The following is a 13,694-nucleotide window of genomic DNA, read 5'->3' as shown; positions in this document are numbered from 1 at the left end:
CACAGCAAAGGGGGGAAGGGAGAAAGGACCCCCCTCAAAGTTCCAAATTGTTAGCGTGCAGTGTCAAATTTAGATTATGTTGGAATTTAGCTTATGTTTTTAGTTTAATTTAGCTTATGTGTCAGCATCTGTCAGCACATTGGAGAATTGTGTCGACACATTCTATATATCCCCCTACTGGGGGTTCCAGGGGACCGGGGGGGTCTGGCCCCCCAGATTTTTCTGGCGCCCTCTTTCCCTGTTTTTTTCTGTTTTTTACTCTTCTCTTATAATAAATTTTGTCAATAATTGGCACCTTCGTCACATTGGCTCCCCAAGATTTCGAAGATACTTGTCTAATAAATAAATAAACAAAATAAGACGAATAAATCTAGACAGCGCAATAGTGCTGGCTAAGTAAAGAATGATGTTGGCACAATGTATTATTTTTTTTTTCCATACCAGGGCATTTTGTCTCGAAAGAGTTGCCTTTTTCATTGTCGAAAGTGATTGGAAGGTAACTAACACCCCTTCCGCGACCACCATTTCGCCAAAAAAAATTCAATCACAATTTTGAGATAGCCATTTTGTTCAGCGAAGTTGATTTCTAGACAGAAATCAAGATTTCTAGGATTCTATCCCCCACAGACCTCAGGGGAAGGGATGTAAGCTATGCAATGGGAAATGTAAGGTTTTTATAGAAATTTTGTCGTAGAAACTTCAAAAGGGCTCATTCGATTGGAAATTAAAAGGGCTAGTGCCATTTTTAATAGTCAAAAGTGATGAGAGGGCAACTAACCCCCTCTCGGGTTAGAGTTATAAGTTATGTTATAAGGGTTATAAGTTATGCCCTGGGGGCATAAAAGGTTTTCATAGAAAGCGTTGTCGTAAAAACTTCAAAAGGGGCTAATTCGATTGAAAATTGAAATGGCTATTTCCATTTTTAATAGTCGAAAGTGATTGGAAGGCAACTAACACCCTTCCCCGCCAACTATTGAACCAAATACATCCAATTAAAATTTTGAGATAGCTATTCGTTCAACGTAGTTGAAAGTTCTGAAAATTAGGTATTTGAGGATGATACCCCCCTCAGAGCCCTTAGGCAAGGGTTATAAGTTGTAACCGGGGGACGTGTAAGGTTTTTATTGACAGCTTTGTCGTAGAAACTTGAAAAAGGGCGCATTCGATTGTAAATTCAAAGGGCTGGTGCCCTTTTTAATAGTCGAAAGTGATTGGAGGGCAACTAACTCCCCTCTCATGTCTACCATTGCCCCAAACACATACAATCAAAATTTTTAGATAGCCATTTTTTTAAACGTAGTTGAAATTTTTGGAAATTAGGTCTACAAGGATTAAAATCCCCCCCCCCCTCCCCACGGTCCTCATGGCAAGGGTTGTAAGTTATGCCCTGGGGACATAAAAGTTTTTTTTTATAGAAAGCGTTGTGGTAGAAACTTCAAAAAGGGCTCATTCCATTGGAAATTGAAATGACTAGTGACCTTTTTAATAGTCAAAAGTAATTGGAGGGCAACTACCCCCCCCCTCTTACACCCACCATTTTCCCAAACACATACAGTCAAAATTTTGAGATAGCCATTTCTTTTTCAACGTAGTTGGAAGTTCTGGAAATTATGTCTTCGAGGATGACAACCCCCCACAGCCCACAGGGCAAGGGTTTTAATTTATGCTCTGGGGGTATATAAGGTTTGTATAAAAAGCGTTGTTGTAAAAATTTCAAAAAGGGCTCATTCGATCGGAAATTGAAAGGGCTAGTGCCCTTTTAATAGTTGAAAGTAGTTGGAGGCCAACTAAACCCCCTCTCACCCCCATCATTTCCCCTAACACATCCAATCGAAATTTGAGATATTCGTTTTGTTCGACGTAGTTAAAAGTTCTGGAAATTAGATCGTTTAGGATGACAACCCCCCTCAGAGCCCTCAGGGCAAGGGTTGTAAGTTATATCCTAGGAGCATATAAGGTTCTTATAGAAAGTGTTGTCATGGAAACTTCAAAAAGGGCTCATTTGATTGGAAATTGAAATTTCTAGTGCCCTTTTTAATAGTCGAAAGTGAATGGAGAGCAACTAATCCCCCTCTCACACACACCATTTCCCCAAGCACATTCAATTAAAATTTTGAGCTAGCCATTTTGTTCAACGTAGTTGAAAGTTATGATTTTGAAAAATTATGATTTTGAGGATGACAAACCCCCCAAACCCCTCAGGGCAAGGGTTGTAAGTTATGCCCTGGGGGCATATAAGGTTTTTATAGAAAGCAATTTCGTAGTGACTTCAAAAAGGGCTAATTCGATTGGAAATTGAAAGGGCTAGTGCCCTTTTGAATTGTCGAAAGTAATTGGAGGGTAACTAGCCCCCCTCCCTCTCAAGCTCACCATTTCCCCAAACAAATCCAATAAAAATTTTGAGATAGCCATTTTGTTCAACGTAGATGAAAGTTCTGGAAATTAGGTCTTTGAGGATCACACACTCCCCAGAGCCCTCAAGGCTAAGGTTGTAAGTTATGCCCTGGGGGCATGTAAGGTTTTTTATAGAAAATGTTGCCATAGAAACTTCAAATAAAGTGTCATTCAATTGGAAATTGAAAGGGCTAGTGCCCTTTTTAGTAGGCTAGTTGGAATGAATTGGAAGGCCAATGATCCCCGTCTTACGCCAACCGTGTTTCCAAAAACATGCGATCAGAATTTTGATATAGCTATTTTTTTCAACGCATATAAATGTTCTCGATATTATGTCTTTGAGGATGATCAACCCCCCCCCCCTCTCCCACCCACACCCCTCAGGACAAGGGCTGTAAGTTATGCCCTGGGGGCATATAAGGTTTTTATAGAGCGTTGTAATAGAAATTTCAAAAACTTTGAAGGGCTAGTCCCCTTTTTAATAGTCGAAAGTAATTAGAGGAAAACTAACACCCCTCCCACGCCCAGCATTTCCCCAAGAACATCCAATAAAAATTTTGAGAATGCCATTTTGTTCAACATAGTTGAAAGGTCCGGAAATTATGTCTTTGAGGATGACACTCCCCCCACAGCAATCAGTGCCAGGGTTGTAAGTTATGCCGGTGGGGGGGGCATATATAGTGTTATAGAAAGTGTTGTCTTATAAACTTCAAAAAGGGCTCATTCGATTGTAAATTAAAAGCGCTAGTGCCGTATTTAATAGTCGAAAGGGATGGGAGGGAAACTAACCCCCTCTCAAGCCAACTATTTCCCCAAACACATCCAATCAAAATTTTGAGATAGACATTTTGTTCAACGTAGTTAAAAGTTCTGGAAATTCGGTCTTTGCCAGCGTTGTCATAGAAACTTCAAAACGGACTCATTCAATTGGGAATTTAGAGGGCTAGTGTCCTTATTAGTAATCAAAAGTGATCGGAGGGCGAATGTCCCCTCCCCTCCACACTCATCATTTCTCCAAATACATCCGATCAACATTTTGATATAGCAATTTTGTTGAACGTAGTTGAAGGGTCCGGAAATTATATTTTTGAGTATGACAACCCCCAACAGTCCTCAGGGCTAAGGTTCTAAGTTATGCCCTGGGGACATATAATGTCACAAAGAAAGTGTTGTCGTAAAAACTTCAAAAAGGTTTCTTTCGATATTTGGAAGGTCTAGAAATTATTTCTTTGAGGATGACAACCCTCCCCTCATAGCCCTCATGACAAGGGTCATGAGTTATGCCCTTGGGGCATATAATGCTTTTATAAAAAAAATTTGTCGTAGAAGCTTCAAAAAGGGCTCATTCGATTGGAAATTGAGAGGACTGTTTCCTTTTTTATTAGTCGAAGTTGATCAGAGGGCAAATGTCTCCCTCCACCCTTATCATTTCCCCAACACATCCAATCAAAATTTTGAGACAGCCATTTTGTTCAACGTAGATGAAATTTTTGGAAATTAGATCTTTGAGGATGATACTACTTCCAGAACCCTCAGGGCTAAGGTTGTAAGTAATGCCCTGGGGTCATATAAGGTTTTTTTTATAGAAAATGTTGTAGAAACTTCAAAAAAGGCTCATTCAATTGGAAATTGAAAGGGCTAGTGCCATTTTTAATAGGCTAGTCGAAAGTGATTGGAGGGCAACTAACCCCCCTCTCACGCCCACCATTTCCCCAAACACATCCAATCGAAATATCGGGATAGCTACTTTTTTCAATGTAGTTGAAAGTTCTGAAAATTATGTCTTTGAGGATGATCAACCCCCTCCCTCCACACACCTCTCAGGGCAAGGATTGTAAGTTTTGCCCTGGGGGCGTTAATATATAGAGCGTTGTAATAGAAACTTTTTAATAAAAACTTCGAAGGACTAGAGCCCTTTTTAATAGTCAAAAGTGATTGAAGGAAAACTAACACCCCTCCCAAGCAAACCATTTCCCAGAAAACGTCCAATAAAACTTTTGAGATAGTCATTTTGTTCAACGTAGTTGAAAATTTCAGAAATTATGTCTTTGAGGATGACACTCCCCTCACAGCTCTCAGCGTAAGGGTTGTAAGTTATGCCCTGAGGGCATAGAAGGTTTTTATACAAGGGGTCGTCTTAGAAACTTCAAAAAGGGCTCATTTGATTGGAAATTAAGAGCGCTAGTGCCGTATTTAATAGTCAAAAGTGATTGGAGGGAAACTAACGCCCCTCTAAATCTTACCATATCCCAAACACATCCAATCAAAATTTTGAGATAGACATTTTGTTCAACGTAGTTAAAAGTTCTGGAAATTCGGTCTTTGCCAGCGTTGTCATAGAAACTTCAAAACGGGCTCAAATAATTGGGAATTGAGAGGGCTAGTGCCCTTATTATTAGTCAAAAGCGATCAGAGGGCAAATGCCCCCCCCCCTCCATGCCCATCATTTTCCCAAACACTCCCAATCAAAATTTTGACACAGCCATTTTGTTGAACATAGTTGAAAGGTTCGGAAATTATGTTTTGAGTATGACAACCCACAACAGCCTCCTGGGCCAAGTTGTAAATTATGCCATTGGGGCATATAATGTCATATAGAAAGTGTTGTCGTAAAAACTTCAAAAAGGGCTCTCTCGATTGGAAATTTAGAGGGCTATTGCCCTTTCTAATAGTCGAAAGTAATCAGAGAGAGAATCCCCCCCCAGTGCCCATCATTTGCCCAAACATTTCCGATCAACATTTTATATGGTCATTTTGTTTAACTCAATTGAAGGGTCAGCATAATACGTCTTTAAGGGTGAGAATGCCCCCCCCAAGGCCTCATGACAAGAGTCGTAATTTATACTCTTGAGGCACATAACGTTTTTATAGAAATTTTGTCGTAGAAGCTTCAAAAAAGGGTTCATTCGATTGGAAATTGAGAGGACTATTGCCTTTTTTATTAGTCGAAAGTGAGCAGAGGGCAAATGTCTCCCTCCATGCTTATCATTTCCCCAACAATTCCAATCAAAATTTTGATATAGCCATTTTGTTAAACCTACCTGAAAGGTCTTGAAATTATGTCTTTGATGAGAACAAATCCTCCCAGCCCTCAAGGCCCGGGGTGTAAGTTATGCCCTGGGGACATCTAGGGTGTGTATTGAAAGTGTGGTCATATAAACTTCGAAGGGGGGCTCATTGGATTGGCAATCAGACACTCTAGTGCTCTTTTTAAGAGTCGAAGTGATCAGAGGGCAGCTACCCTCTCCCCCTACACACACGTCATATTGTCCCTAAATGCGTCTAACAGAAATTTTGAGATAGAAATGCTATTAAAAATAGTCTTAATATCATATACAAGGCTTTTGGGCTTGAAACAAATCCCAGAGATTAGGGGCAAGGGTTGTAAGTTATGCCCACAGTTTATAGAATTATCCAGTAAGTTTATCGCAGATCATTTCTGATCTTCATTCTCGGTGCGAACAAAAAGCTCCTCCCACTTATTCATGGATTAGCGGGTTAGTCTGTATGCGTCAATCAATGAGAAATGGTTCAAAATTGTATCATTCATAATTATGAAAGCAGAAAAAAACTTAATGAGCCAGCCAAGTGGTTTGCAAGTGTCCCATCTCACAGCTATGACTTAATTTATATACAAATTATGACTTAATCTATTATTTACATACAGTGGACTCAACTGATTGGCCTATGTAGTATTTTATAAGAAAAGGGGGCGGGTGGTTGATGAAATTTGTGAAAATAAGGAATTTGTTCTTCTTCTAATAACTAGTGGACTAAGTGTGATGGTTTCAGGGGTGGCTCCGGGATTTTTTAGGGGGGAGTGCAAAATAGGTTGATCCGATAAACTTACGTTAGGAGCAAGTTTAATTAATGCAAACTTGCGTTAATTAGGTAAATTACGCTACTTTAGACTACTGTAGGGGGGCACCCCTTGCCCCCCCCCCGCTGGGTCCGCCACTGTATGGTTTATCATTTTTTTTTTCACGGCGTGATGTTTATTTTCTACGATATTTATTTTCTAGATAAGACTACTTTCGTTTTCAATCAATGTTTTCGTATGGGCAGACCTTTCCTGAACTTTAAACAATAAACACTAAAACACCTCTGTTTGAAAATCTTTGCACTTCGTGAATTTAGATAGCGATAAGGGTTCTTGATTGAGACCAATTTTAGGACTTGGGTTCTAATTATTCGTTGCTGTAGTAAAAGTTGCCACAATAGCCCTATCCAAGAAAATACCAAACGTCTGTTAAGAAGTGTTTTTCGTAAAATTCTTAGGGAGTTTTCAGAAAATTGAAGGACATCACACATTTTAGTTGCAGATCCAAAATTTTACGGGGCTTTACGCTAGAAAAGCTCCTATTATAGAATATTCTTCCAGTTTGTATATATACAGTTTATATATATATAAATATATATATATATATATATATATATATATATATATATATATATATATATATATATATATTTTTTATATATTATTTTTTATTTTATTTATTTTTATTATTTTATATTTTTATATTATATTTTATATTTTATTTTATATATTTATATCGGCGCGTACAAACAGCTCCTCACATTTAATCTGCCATCAGCGTTCCAGTGTATATTACCCTGAACACGTATTTTCGCAGAAGCTTTCCCAAAATCCCTTTGAAACCAACTTGAGACTCCGAAACCTATTTTTAATTCCTAAAACCATCTAATAATAACATTGCACTACTAATTACCGATTTTCATGTATGTATTGGAATAAATTAATTTAAAATTAGTTTGTTCAAAATTAGTGTTCCAACGTTGAAGCCAAGTTTCGCGTTCTAGAGAAATCTGACTTGTCTACCCGTGAAAAGATCTAATGCCGCTTATGTTTTTACGTTCTTCGGAGCATTTGCACCTCGGTCCGGGTTTTTATAATGGGTGGGATAGGGAATGATCATACTGCTAATTCTATAAACTGTGGTTATGCCCAAGGGGTATCAAAGGTTTTTATGGAAGGGATGGTTTTTTAACTTCAGAAGAGGCTCAGTCTTTCTCCCTGAAAAAGACTATGTCAATAAAAAACGAAAAAAAAATTATCAAAAAAACTTTTTGCACAGAATAGGTTTTTCAAAAAAAAAGTAAAAAACTCCATTAAACCAAAAATGAAGAAAAATAGAATCAAATAATCTGCATAGCATACAACTACCACAAATCAGTTTCAATAAATAAACGAAACCCAAAATAAACAGATATTAAAATAAGTCAAACTCAAAACGAGTAGAAAGTAATCTGAGTAGGGTTCTAAACCCTATGCTTTCTAAAAGCCAGAATATAATTTGTGCTTTATTGAAAAAAATTCTGTTAAATATTTTCACTTATAACTTTGAAAACAAAAATTAATTAAGATTTTAAGGAATACATATCAGCATATGTATATTAAACTGACGATGCATATTTTTTCCAGGAAATTCATTTGAATTTTTTTCAGTGAAGTACAAATTATATTCTGGCCTTTAGAAAACATAGTGTTTAGAACCCTGCTCAGATTAACTTCTGCTCGTTTTGAGTTTGACTTATTTTAATTTCTGCTTGTTTTGGGTTTCATTTATTTATTGATACTGATTTGTGGTAGTTGTATCCTTTATTGCTTGGTAGATTATTTGATTCTTGTTTTTTTCATTTTTGGTTTAACGAAGTTTGTTACTTTTTTTGAAAAACTTATTTTTTGCAAAAAGTTTTTTTGATTAATATTTAAATAAAGCAATCATAAAAAGGACTGAGATTTAGTTTTGACAAAAGATTTCTAGGATAGGCAAACTAAGGTTTTACTGGGAAATAAAAAGTGAGCGACTATCCTTACCCTTTCAAGAAAGGCAATTGTACCTATGTTTTCCACTCCATCTTCAAGTGTCACTGCAAGCGGGTTTTTTGTAATAATCTGAACAAGGAGAGATTTAATATCCCCAGAAGAGTTTTCATCGCAAGAATCAACAACCTAAAAATAAGGTAAAAATTAATAAATTACAAAATGAACTTTTTGAATTCAGTGAAAAACATAACCAATATCCGGCTCTTTTTTATTATCAGCATAAATTTTTCCTAATTTGCTTGAAAAATCCACGGACTGATTTTGGATTCGGAAAAATTAGAGCTTGCTAAAGAAATCATAGTTAAAAAATAGGGTCCATCGTAAGTTTATTGGTTATATTCTTTAACATATGAAAGCACCAAAACACATTTCGAACTTTTTTTTCCTTGCTAATGGACTAAAAACATTTTTCAAAAAAAAATGTCAAAAGAAGTAAATAGCAATATTAAAACCAAAAACAAGCAGAAATAGAGTCATATGATAATCCGAACTTAAAAATAAAAGAAAGCAGTATCAATGAACAAATGAAACTCAAAAATGTATGTTAATTTCTGTTTTTTAAGTTAGATTCATTATTTATTTTATTTTCGATTCCTTTTAGGATTCATCTATTCATCCAAAGCAAAATCTGTTATTTTTCCGTTTTATGTAAATACTCATTTTAATTTCTATTTTGTTACGGGTACCAATCATTCATTAACATTAACTTCTATTCGCTTTAAGTTTGAATCATTGTATAACATTTGTTCTGCTCGTTTTAGGTTTTAAAGCTTTTTTTGCAATCATTTTTTGGGGAAATACTTATCTAATTAATTCTGTTCACCTTTCTGTTTTTCTTTTTTTGTCAAAAAAATTAGGGTGACATTTTGCCGGTAATTGAGTGGTAAAGGAAGTCTGTATTTTAGTGGATCTTTCGAAGATTATAGGAAATTTATGAGTATAAGGGAAATCCTTTTTGTAACTTTTTGTAAGTGGGTGAAGTCATACGCCCGAGAATTCTACCAAGTCTGTGAGACAGACTAGGTCCAGTTCGCTCGGTCGAGTTCACGTAAAATTACCAGATACTCCAAACGACGGAGCATCGGCGATTCCTACGAGAAGAACTAAAGTAGACCCTCTTAGAGTTTACATTTTAAAATGGAACAGCAAGTATGGTCAAGTGTGCCAGGAGCTGTAGGCAAAGCTAAGAGCTCAGTGGAGAAGTTCAGTTGGTCTAGTAAGAAGGGAGGACGATAAAGTGTAAACTTTTTGCCCGAGGCTATTTCTGCAACAGAATATAGTAAGGCAACGACAGGGGAGGCAGAAGGAAAGGTAGCGATAGAAATATAGCCAGAAGTTCCAGCAAGTTTTCAAGTCTTAGATAACTGGAATCTGATTCCAATGGATGCAATAGTTTAACCAGCTTATGACAGCACCAAATGCACTGGCGACGGGCTTGTTGATGCATCCTTCGGCAAATAAGCAGCACAAGCCACAATTAGGCCAAAGTTAGTGAAGCTGACAGATAGTGACGACACAGAATCATTTTTAAGCATGTTTGAGAGCACTGCAACTTCAAGTGGCTGGCTTAGGGCGCAGTGGGCTTAACAGTTATATCCATTTCTGTCCGGTCCCGCATTGGAGAGGATGTCAAGCTTATCGACGGATACATTTGCTGATTGGGATGCGATTAAGACAACAAAAATTAAGAAGTACTCTGTCACAAATTAAACGTATCGCATACGCTTCCGAAGTGGAAGAAAGGACAAAAAGAAGTCCGAAGAAAAATTTGGAAGAAAGCTGGGAACTAATTTCAATAGATGGCTCAATCTGACATCGCAGAGACCGCAGGTAGAGAATCTGGCGGTTACCAACACACGGCCAGCAAAAGTGTTTGTGTCATTGAAGGAAGTAGAGGCTATTTTTTAGCTTTACAGTTGAAGTAGTTTACGGACACAGTACCGTATCGCCTGCAGGTAGCCCTTCGTGACAGGCAGTTTGAATTCTCAAGGAGATTGTTGCTTTTACTGAAGCTAGTGCTCTAGCTGGTAAAACAATTAAAGATTGTTTGAAGATGTGGGGGCGGAAATCAAAGTCAGCGTCCCAGCAAGGACGAAAGGAAACAGAGGAGTTTTGATGAAAAGCGTGAAGCAGGTGAGGACAGTCATCAAGCGAGAGCTGAGTCTAAGGAAGGAAGCTCAAGCGAGAGTTTCCAAGCGAGAAACGGAAGTACCCGCTTTATGCGTGACGACAAGTCACAACTTACGAAGAACTCTCAGAGGAAAAAGCAGCCAGAGAATATACGACAAGGTTTAGTGGCTAAGAACCCGGAAAGGTCGGATCACCAGGAACCGGAAGGGGCAGCAGTAGTGTCTCATGGAAAAGTAGACAGAAGAAATGTCGAAATGCCGTTGGACAGTGAAGCGGACATAACAGTTCTGCGCCCTGAGTTGGTACCAGAAGATTCTAGGTGCTGGGAGGAGCTTAGAAGCCAAAGATGCGCACATGGCGACACACATAAATACCCTAAGGTAATAGTGGATATATGGGTGAACCAAGCTGATAGTTTGCTTGTTTAACTTCCGGTCAAGGTTGCAGTCTAGGATCGGATCCCAAAGAAGTTCCTAGTAGAGATAAATTTTCCCGATTTCTTAAGGTTGGCAGATTCGAAAGTTGAGGTGCTTGTGACGATGATGGCCAGAGAAAGCAGGGAGGGTGAGTCACAAACAGATATTTCAGAGACACGGCAGCTCAACTTCAGCGACACGGGGTTTTCTGGAGGAGAAAAGGCACGGAAAGGTTTTTTTTAGGGGGGGAGAAACGTAAGGAAAGAAAGGCCACGTCTCAAAGCAATTCAGACGGCAAGGAGTCTCAGAAGGAGCCTGTATGGAAAGGAAAGGGTATTCCCGAGTTGCAGAGGATGGATGAAACCTTGCAAGAATTCTGGGTATGGGCGAAGGCTGAATCTACAGAGGCAAGAGATTTCGTTGTAAAGGACGAAATCCTTTATTGTCTTGGCAAGGATGGAAATCAGGACGAGCTTATGCGACAATTAATGGTTCCTATAGCCTATAGGACAGAGGTGCTAAGACTAGCCCATAATTCACCTATGGGAGGCTATATGGACAGGCAACGGTATATTGACGAGATTCTGGAAAAATTCTTTTGGCTGAATGTTTATTTAGCAAAACACTGACAACAGTGTCACGACTGTCGGATGACAGCCAGAAAACACCAGACAGAGAAGGTGCCATTAAAACCACTCCCGATTATTAAAAATTCTTCCAACAGAATAGGAATAAATCTGATGGGACCTCTAGAGCGTAGTGAACGAGCTTATGTGACAATTAATGGTTCCTATAGCCTATAGGACAGAGGTGCTAAGACTAGCCCATAATTCACCTATGGGAGGCTATATGGACAGGCAACGTTATATTGACGAGATTCTGGGTTTCAAGTGTATCCTAATGATAAGCGGCAATGCAACCAGACACAGGAGATAGCTGAAAAATTGATCAATTTTTTCTCCCGAGTGGGAATACCTTCAGATATCCTGACCGACAACGGAAGTAACCTCATCTCCCAAGCGATGCAAAAAATTCACGTGGCTCTTGGCATTAAACCCCTTCGTTCCAGCGTTTACCACCCGGAGACGGATGGATTGGCTGAGAGGTTAAATGGGACTATAGTACACTTGCTAAGGAAATTCTTAAGAGAAGAGGCGAAAAAGTGGGATTAGTATCTTCCATATCTTTTGTTTGCTTGCAGGGGGACAAAGCAAGCATTGAAGAGTTTCTCACCATTCGAGTTGATCCATAGGCAGTAGATATGCTGCAAAAGGAGTGCGAGGAGGAGAAAAAACATGCGTCTGAATCAGTAGTCAGTTACCTGGTCAATATAAAGGAACGACGTAGCAAATGGACAGAGACTACATAGCAAAACTTATTGTCAAGTCAGGAATGACAGAAGACCTGGTACAATTACAACCAGAAGCCGAGAGAGTTTGAAGTAGGAGAGGCGGTGCTGGTTCTTTTACCGTTTGGATATAGAAAACTTTAGACGAAGTGACAGGACCCGTACAAGATCCAAAAGAAAGTCGGGAGCGAGGATTACGTGGTGGAATTTCACGAGGGTAAAAAGAAGTCGAAACTTCTCTACGTACACCTTCTTAGAAAGTACCACAGGGCAAATCCAAACGAAATCTTATCTATTAAAGCAGGCAACTACACTGACACAAGTCTGGAAGAGATGATGGACTATAAGAGTGCAGGAAATGACGGAGACTTCGAGAAAATCATCCAGACATCCATCAATGGAATTTTGAATCATGACCAGAAAAAAGAAATTGGCTGCAATCTTGAGAATATACATACATAACAGCCCTCTTAGACAGACCTGGGGATATCGACGTGGTGATGCTCGAGATCGATACCGGCAGTAACCCACCAGTACAGAAAAAACCTTACCGAGTTCCAGCATGAAACGACACCTGGTAGAAACTGAAGTGGCAAAGATGCTGGAAGAAGGCATAATAAGACCTTCAGACAGTAATTATACGTCACCGATAGTGCTGGTATCAAAGCCAGATGGAACAGTGACGTTTTGTGCCGACTATCGAGAGCTGAATAAAATTTCAAGGCAGAATTACTACCCACTACCTCGCACAGATGAGATTCCTGAGGGAATGGGAACCCCCAAGTTTATCAGCAAGCTGGAATTCACTCGAGGATTCTGGCAGATAAAAATGCAACCTAATGATCTGCACAAGCCAACATTTGTGACACCGAATGGTCTACACAAATTTCTCATAATCCCATTTGGGATCCAAGGAGAAAGTGAACGATTCCAGAGGCTCAAGGACCGTGTCCTCAGAGACTTGAAGTTCTTTGTAGGTTCAACGATGCACAAGTGGGGCTCTTGGAACCCAGAGTTGGAGGTGGAGCAGGGTTGCCAACTCCCGACGTCTGAAAAGAGTGCAAATCAAGGCCAAAAAAGAGTGATTTTTGCTGAAAAAGAGTGCAAGTCAAAAAATTTGTGACCGCATACCCTCTGAGGTAAAAAAGAATCCATTTCAACCGAAAAGTGTGCAAGTTGGCAACCATACTTTTAGGGTTAATTGCACTTGTGACATAGTTACCAACTAGCAACGCTTCAAGCGAATGAAAACCGACAACTATAAAGAGTGATTTTCACTCTTCTGCATCCCGTATAAGGTGAAAAAGAGTGCATTTTACCGAAAAGTGTGCAAATTGGCGACCATGAGGTAGAGTCGTTACATTGTCGACGAATAAGGTTCAGGGAATTATCAGTTATTCAAGGCCCATCTAAAATCCAGGATTTAATAGCCTTAAACGAAGTTTTAAATCAAGGAGAGAGAAGCTTTTCATAAAAGTTTTAAATCAATCCCCTAACCCTTTTCGGTATCCTATGGTTACAGCATTTTGTAGCCTGATTGTGGGAAATGGTTTTT

The 13,694-nt window shown here is 38.9% G+C and overlaps 1 protein-coding gene across 1 annotated transcript in view; it reads right to left on the bottom strand.

Annotated features, from left to right (window-relative positions):
* The window catches only part of LOC148951175 (uncharacterized), a 116,988-nt gene extending 107,661 nt beyond the window's left edge, over positions 1–9,327 (bottom strand). Inside the window, exons 1-2 of the mRNA XM_089091013.1 lie at positions 9,304–9,327; positions 8,237–8,371 (exon numbers count right to left, since the gene is read on the bottom strand). Coding sequence (XP_088947139.1) covers positions 8,237–8,371; positions 9,304–9,327 — 159 coding nt within the window. The remainder of the gene's footprint in view (positions 1–8,236; positions 8,372–9,303) is intronic.
* Positions 9,328–13,694: the final 4,367 nt, after the last annotated feature.

Source organism: Artemia sp. Qi Xiang Cuo, chromosome 6 (assembly GCF_049724085.1).
Source record: "Artemia sp. Qi Xiang Cuo chromosome 6, ASM4972408v1, whole genome shotgun sequence".
NCBI classification, from domain to species: Eukaryota; Metazoa; Arthropoda; class Branchiopoda; order Anostraca; family Artemiidae; genus Artemia; species Artemia sp. Qi Xiang Cuo.
This window is presented reverse-complemented; position numbering and strand designations above follow the sequence as displayed.